Raw genomic sequence first — 8,299 nt, 5'->3', positions numbered from 1 at the left:
GGAAAGATCCGTTGAGCAACAGTGAAACTATCAATAGGGGTGTCCGTTTTGAAGGAGCTATTTCTCTGTAGCCTAATTTAGGTCCATGAAAGTAGCTGTGTTCCCATCTGTAACAAAGTGCTCTCTTCAAATGTGGCTTTTCAAAATAAAATTATTATTCAGAGCAATGCAGTGTTACATTTTGGGTTCTCAATATTTCAAAGTGACTTTTCTCGCTATGAGGAAATGCACTGGATCATTCTGAATTTTCCTAATTGTGCAAGATTTTAAGGGCTGTTTTCAAGGACATGCATCTCTCTAATAACTATGAGCTTCATAATAACCCTTCCAATAAAGTGCAAATCAACCCACTGCTCCCTTAGTCACGGATCTTATTTTAAAACCCCAAAATCTTCAGCAAGAAGGATCAATAAAACAGAATGTCTCCCCTTTTCACTCAAATATGGGGGTTTTTGGTGCTTTAGATGGAAGGAAAGTATACCCTGTCTTTTGTTCAAACAGCAGATATTACTGCACTGTTTACAAAGACAAAATCCTGCGTCCAGTTTTCAATATAGATAATCCTTGAATAAATATATTTTTGCCTGTTTGTCAATCACAGAAATGCCAGCGACAAGCTGGGAGTCATCCCAGAGCAGGCAGCCTTTCTTTAATTAAATGCCATGCTCTCCCAGTCCTGGACATGGAGTGGGCAGAGGGTGAGACCCCACAGAGACTCCTCCCCAGCTCCCACACTCCTGACAGCTCGGGACCAATGACAAGGTGTGCAGGGAAATGTGTCCCCATGTCTCAACCACATCACAGTCTCCACATGCATCACCTCACCAGGAAAGTTGTCTACAGCTCCTCCCTGAGACCAACAGGATGATGAGAATACTGAGGAAGATGCTTGGGGCAAACCCTGGGGGTGCAGAGGGCTGCAGCCTTGCTCAGGTCAGCACACGGCTCCTCGTCCTTTGCTGAGCTCTGGTGTGACACCTGGAGCTCCTTTGCTGGATGCTTCTAGCATTGCTTTGCACATAGCATTACTCAGAGCTGAAGGCTGACAAGTTCCTGCCTTTGGACCCCTTCAAAACTGAGATGTAGAGAAATTTGCACGACCCTTCAAAAGATCTTGAGAACGAGATCTGATCTCTAAGCATCACCTGCCAGTGATGCTCAGAGACTGAAGTGTCTCCTTGGGACCTTTGGACACCTTGCCCATTAAAAAGCACTGATGATGAATTTCAAAGCTTATTTTGTTACGGCTTTTTTATAAAAAAAGACTTTTTTTGGCCATTATTGAAAGCTTTCAGTCTTATCCACTTGGTGTGTTGTTAACCTCCTGTACCACAGTTTCTATTACCAATATTTCCAGCTATGCTTCACACAACATAAATTGTTATTCAGGGTGGCCTGTGCTCAGCAGAACACCCGTGGTGTTCCTATTTATACGACCATTTAGCTATTATTGGTTTGGAAACTGGAACTAGAGCATTAGTTTTTGATCTGTATTTTATCAGTGGGTGGTTTATACATGTTTCCTGGAACATACCTTGTGGTGAAAGATTGAAATTGAACTCTCAGTCACACAGAAAGGGGTTAAGAGAGAGAATTACAAACCATGTGCACAAATCATCTCTAATTGAAGATCTAGCTGTGTTAATTGATTTTCATTTGCATTAATATGCAGCCTTTGAAGTAGCTTTTCTTAAGAGTTACCTTGTCAGGCTCAGCCTTCTGTTAACAATGGCTTTGGTCGACAGGCTAACACTAAAATAGATCTAAGAATGCCAATTTCTAACACTGACTTTTAGTCTTGCATTTTTATATGCTACATTTAAATACAGCTTAATGTGCTCAACTCATCTTATAAAATGCTACTTCAGACTCCCACTGCTAAATCCTGAAACAGTGCCTTAGGGCTACATTACCTTGTAATACTCTGAACATATTCTCAAAAGAAGTTCTTTCCTATTCTCTGGTTTGTGGGCCCAAATAATCTACAAATCTTAGCCATGGGACATGGATAGACTATCCATGCTGTAATGCAAAGTTTGGAGGCCCTTTGGCAGCACTTGTGCTGCTTTGCAGGTGAGGTATAATTTAGATGTTTAAGGTCTTATTTAACCCCTGGGCTTAATGTCACTGTTTTTGTGAAGCACGATGAAGTGGATGACCATTAACCTGGTGGCAAGAAAATACACAGTCTTTTAAAGGTGACCTTTTGAAAAGTGGTGGTAAGAAAACAATTTGAAGGCCAGAGCTTACAAAATAAACACTGAATTCTGGCTTTTATGTGCTGTATAAAGGCAATGTTTGTGAGGATTGTTCCCTCCAAATCCTGCACAATGCAAAGTATGTTCCTCAGTCTGCATCCTGCAAGGGACTTCTGAAAGAGGACAAGTGCCACAGCACATGCATTTACAAGGAAGTTCATACACTGCTAGTGTGTGGAGATGCAGGTTTGCTGCACAGAAGGCTGGCATCTCTCCAAAGGCAATACATCAGCTGGACATCTAGTAAGTGTAAACATGCTCTGCCCCCGCCGTGGTGCGAGGTCTGCAATCCCCTTGCTAAGGTCTATCAGGGAAGAGGGTTTGGAGAAGAGTAGTGCAATGCAGAACTCTGACTCTCGTGGCACATGCAAATAAGAACTAACTTTTAGAATAAACCTTAGTGTTGAACGGTTGCACCAAGATCCTCAAGATAATTTGCACACATGGTAGTGGAGATGATGTGGCGACGTGGGACTTGACCCGACCACATGTGGCAGGAATGTCTGTTTATGCCATGGGTCTGCCCTGCCACGGAGTCCCACCGTGGCCTCTTCCATGTTCTCCCAGTACTATTGCCATTCTCTGCCTAAACATGGGCAATGGCAATCACTAAACCTTTCTGGGCAGCTATACAGGGAAGGACACCCTTCTGTTTTGGATTGCTTGACATTGGGCGAAATAATTTCTCCAGTTTTCTGCATGAAAGAAGAAGGGACCAAGGTGCTGGATATGAGGTGCATAAACTCAGTGAACTCAGAGCATAGAACAGGAAGCTTTATGCAGAAATGGGGTGTGTGCTGTCAAACTCAGGGCATGGTGGGCCTAGAGGATGAGCCACCACGTAAGGAGACTGGCCTGAAGTTCAGACACCGTTCCCAGAGGACAAAGCATATGGAAGGGAAGGCAGTTTCTCTACTCTGAGACAGACTGAATTTCCCCTCCAAGCCTACCCAGGGGGTGATGGACTTACGAGACATGCATAGTTCTTTGATATTTTGTACAGACTTAAATATTTTTTATGCTGTACGGACAAGAAATAGAGACATTTGGAAATTCTGATTCTATATATACGATCACCTGACTGTGTGAACTGGCACCTGCAAATCTGGCACACGTACACACTGCGTGCTGTGCAGGAGGAGAGGCTCAGTGCTGGGCTGGCTCTGCACACTGGGAGACCATGTCACCACAGGGGACACAGCCAGCAGTGTCCCTGAGGCCCCAGGGCACCAAGAAGGTGCTGCAAATCCCACCCCTTCACCTGGAGAAACCTGAGCACATAACAGTCCTGGATATTTCTGAGGGTGAGAAACAGAATCTAGTGCCAAACCTTCCTAATGTTTGGTTACTGTTAGTTACAAAGAGATGCTGAGCTCTAGAGATATCCTTGGGGTTTTTTCCCCCTAAATGTGTGTGCTTGTGTGTATGTGCAAGCATGTGATAATTTTCCTTCAAACACTTCTCTGTCTCCAAATAGCAACTGCAGAGACTTCCACCAGCAGCAGCATTAACCTTGCACTGACCTCATAATAAGCAAAGGTACAAGCTGCTCCTCCTTCCAGCCTTAGCGTGAGAGAGGGAGATGAAAAGGAGTTTAATTTGGCCCATTGCATGGATGTGTTTGCTGTCACAAAAAGCCAAAATTCTCTTAGGACTGTAATGTGTCTGTTGACGTACAGATTTTAATATTGGTTATGATCAGCATCAAGAAAATGTTTAAATGGCCATTTTTTCCCCCAACAAATGATTCTTTTCAAAATTATTTTCCCCATGATATTGCTGCTTTTTCACAAATGTATGCACGGCATATTATGGGGGAAAATGAAGGTCAAAAGGTGTGAAGCGTAACTAATGAACGATGGGTCTAAAGAATGTGGTTTAATCCTAAAATCTATGGCACTGAGAGGCTGAACTCATTTCAGCTGCACTGTGAGGCTCACAGAAGTTGTGTGTAAAAGCTGATACTCTCTTAGGGTGGGTTATTTGGGGATTCACAGAGCCCAAACTTTAAATTTACACATATAAATGCATAGGTTTTAAAGCCAGAAGGAACCACCAAGATCTAGTCTGACCTCCTTTATAATGCACTCACAGAATTTCACCTCATAATTCCCTGCCTGAGCTAAATAACGTGAGTATTCATGCCAGAAGAGGTTGTGCTTTAATTCAGTGATGGAACAGGTATGATACCAGGCTGTTTATCCTGCAATCTCAACAAAGCCACAGAGCCCAAATAATGCATACCAAACATCAAATTCTCTCAAACTTGTGGTGACAGTAATAAAAATTGCTAAATGCCTTTGAATAACAAATAAATCTGATTAAACCACTCTCTGCTTATAGCTATCCTGTGAGCAAGCAAGACCATAAATCGTTAGATACATGATTTACAGAACATTATTCGCTCTTCTCAGTCACTCTCTATGTTCTTGAGTCTTTGATATTCTGATAGCAATGTCCTTTGCAAATAATGCAAAATGATGTATATTTTAGCAGCTACTGGCTAGATTCTCAAGAGGAAACATTCTCTAATAGCCCAGTGCTCCTGGGGGACTTTTACAAGCAGTAAAATCCAAAGTATACAAGCTAAATTTTTTGTCAAATCCTGCTTATACAAACATGAATCTCAGCTTCAGAGATGTCTTTTCTCATTGCAAGATGATGTGTAACCAGATTCCTGCATCCTACAGACATTTGAAGAGTCAGCTACCTATGCAGCAGAGCAAACAGTCATAGAATCAATGGGGTTGGCACAGCACAGAAACCACCTACAGATCTCTCCAGTGGGGCAGGAGTGGGAAAGGGTCCTCACACAGCAATCTCCTTGGCCACTGAACTCCTTTCCTGCCTGTGCTTTCTGTGACCAGAGGGGAAGAAAATAGTTCTACATGTGCTGAAACAAAGGTCAGGCGAAGAAACCTTTGATTTCTCCCCCTTACAGGTGAGGCTAATAATGCTTAAAAAAAAATTCATAGCATTTCATGTGGCAAACTGAAATTTGGGAGTAAGTTTAATGCAGATGCCACAGCCAACCCTATTCTCCTCCTACTTTGTAACTGTCCCTTACTGCTGAGAGTAAACATTTGCTGTTCAAACCAGGGAATAATGATTGCTGAATTTTTTTGGGGGGGCTAGGAAATTCCCAAACTCATTTGGATTACAGTGCAAATAAATTATAAAAATTGCAGTAATTAATACAATATTGAAATAACTTGGGAAAGCTTTGTGGTAGATTCTTTTTTTCTTCACAGACTTTAATAATGTTTAGATGTGTGGCAACAAGGAAAGGATTCACTGAAAGTACTTAGATGTGCTTAGAGAAAACCAGCTCCTGGGACTGTGCATTACTGCACCATCAATAACAAATGGAATAGTGTTTGCCAAGCTGATGTTTCATTCACCAACTAATGCCATTCAAAACCACAGACAGTGTGATATTTCCATTCTTGAACTTAAATTAGTTTAGTTTTTTGAGTACATACGTGTCTGAATTTGGAAAAATTCTATTCTTAGGCATGATATTCCAGTAGAGAATTTGATCGTAGTATTTACATTTTTATAGCTATAATGTGATTAATTTTACATGTAGAGCTGCATCTATACCTAATGCATGTTTTATACATAAGTATAATTATGAGGATAACTGTACATGTATGTGTAGATACATACTAGTACTGCAATAAGTGTGCAACCAAGTGCATACACTTTGATTTAGGTTTGTGACAGCCATCATTTATTATTATCTACCACCATAAATTAAGAATGGTGAATGTGTTTATGTTTTATGTGCTATCATGGGATAATTATGAAATATTTATTACATGGAAATTATTCTACATAAATTTATGTTGTATTTACAGGACAGAGCAGAAACCCGCAGAGAGGGCTGTGACATGAGAGCTCTGCAATGGCATTCCAAATAGCAGGAATATTCCCAGCAGCTTCAAGGACACTTTATGCAATTGAGTGCAGACTAGCTAAGTTTATCTGTATGATGGTTGGTTTGCAAGTTTTGGGGTAAATGATCCACGAACAGCAGAGTGGATGTATTTTATTTGCACAGTGAAATTCTATTGGCAAAAAAAGCTGCAAAGGCAGTTTATATTTTTGTCACCCTCTAATAAGCAACTAATGACCCACGGAGAATTTGGGAAATTGTCCTATTTACATTCTGTCCTATTTATATGGTCTGTTTTTGCATACAAAGGAGGTCTTTGTTCCTGTAGGGCTTGTCAGCACCTGCGAGCTCTTCCCCACCAGTTGCCATAGTCCTCTGTGGAATCAAACTTCATTTCCACATGCAAAAACGGCTGCGATGCAGATAGGTCAGGTACCTGGCAATTTTGTCTGTACAGGACATGGTGATGAGCTGCTCTCCCAGCAACACGCCGTCCCACGTCTGAGCCGCGTTCCGACACCGCACGGGGATCGTTCCTTCTCCAGATTCAATCTTCGTCCGGAGGTGCCCGCGGTATTTTCTCACTATGTGCTTGCTGCTGTTCACTGGGCAAAATAAACACAAGAATGGCAATAATTAAATGTTTTTAAAGAGAACCTGAGAGGCTGTGTTGATGCCATAGCTTGCATTTGCAGAACCACCTGTGGAGGTCCTTTAGATTGGATACAAAATGAGATGAGATTACAGCCCAAGAAAGCAGCACAGTGCAGAAAAGAAGGTGCTCCCTAGCACGGCTGTCATTTCACATCAATTAAAGCTTACACACAGCACACACTGACCTCATGTTCTCCTTCTTTTTTTGCTCTGTATTTAAAAAGAGCAGAGGTGTTCTGCTTTTTAAAAAGTAAGACCAGTTTCTTGTTTAGGATTGAGCTGTGTCAGGGGAATACGTGGGAAAACTTGGTTCAATGAGTGTTAACAAAGACTCACCTGCATGATGCAGACCAATCTGATACTCTAGTACAATGTGATTCAGTGACATTTTCCTGAATAATTTCAAATTTTAGGTTTTGATTTGTTATCACAAAATTACACTGAAAATTCTCCAAAGCTAAAGGCTTACACTCTGGATCAAAAGCCAATCAAAACTTAGTGGTTATTCAATGCTTGCTGAAATTCCTTCTACAGCCTCCCTGAAGTGAGGTACCCTCCTGCCTTGTGTCGTATCTTCTATCACTTCAGTGGTATGCTATATATGAGGGCAGCCCATGTATAGAATATATAAGCTTGCCTCTAGGCAAGGAGCTAACACACTTGTACTGTGCCGCAGTGAACTGGGTCCTGCAGATATGCAGTAAGTACAGAAGATAATGACATTTCAAAAGCACTTCATTTTCATGAAAAGAGAAAAACTGATGTTCATTATCAGAATCACTCTTACCCTCACACTGCTACTTTACCCCTGGGTATTTTGGTTGTAAAAGAACGGCACAGAAAAGCAAGGAAATCCTCTGGGTCTGCTCACTGCCTTACCTTCAGAGGCTTTCACTGGAGGACACCTTCTCCCTGAAGCAGACCTTTCAGAGTGTCCCTCTAGTCCAAAGGAAAATAATGAAAGACTACACGATGGCCTTTGTGTTCAAGGAACAGGACTGCTGCTTCTACAGACATGAGGCCTGTATTTCCAGCCCATATTTCCAGCTGTCCTGTGTATTTTTCAATGCCTCTCCCTCAGTTGAACCAGAAGGCTTCTGCTTGTGAATGTGATGTTCCTCAGCCAAAGGGGATGTTCCCCAGGCCTCAGTAGACTGCAGGGCTGCCCGTGTTCCTGGATGGAGTAATCCCAGTGTGCCAGAGGTTGCGGGGCTGGTGGAACCTCAGGCCATGAGCAGATGGCTCTGTGCACGATCCCCAGTCACCCACTCTCTGCCTCTGTCAACTTTATACTGTCTTTGCTTTGTATGGCTGTTGTCTGTGCCGTGAGCTCTGGTGGAAGCAATGGATTCTTTGGCTGCTGCCAATGGATGGTTTGCAAAAAGGGAATGGAAAAATAAATTGTTCCAGCCAGTTGGGTTTAGCAGAGGCAGTAAACACATGTAGAACAGCAGAGTCAGCTGTGACCTGCCAGCAGACAGGTGACTGG

General features: G+C 42.2%; 1 protein-coding gene across 1 annotated transcript in view; it reads right to left on the bottom strand.

The window, feature by feature from the left end:
- ADARB2 (adenosine deaminase, RNA-specific, B2 (non-functional)) overlaps positions 1–8,299 on the bottom strand; it is a gene marked incomplete at its 5' end in the record, with an annotated part of 96,553 nt that overhangs the window by 11,408 nt on the left and 76,846 nt on the right. The window contains one exon of the mRNA XM_009070189.1: positions 6,593–6,761. Coding sequence (XP_009068437.1) covers positions 6,593–6,761 — 169 coding nt within the window. The remainder of the gene's footprint in view (positions 1–6,592; positions 6,762–8,299) is intronic.

This window comes from Acanthisitta chloris, unplaced genomic scaffold (genome assembly GCF_000695815.1).
Source record: "Acanthisitta chloris isolate BGI_N310 unplaced genomic scaffold, ASM69581v1 scaffold19472, whole genome shotgun sequence".
In the NCBI taxonomy this organism is placed as follows: Eukaryota; Metazoa; Chordata; class Aves; order Passeriformes; family Acanthisittidae; genus Acanthisitta; species Acanthisitta chloris.
The sequence above is the reverse complement of the archived record's forward strand: the minus strand, read 5'-3'. Positions and strand labels throughout refer to the sequence as shown.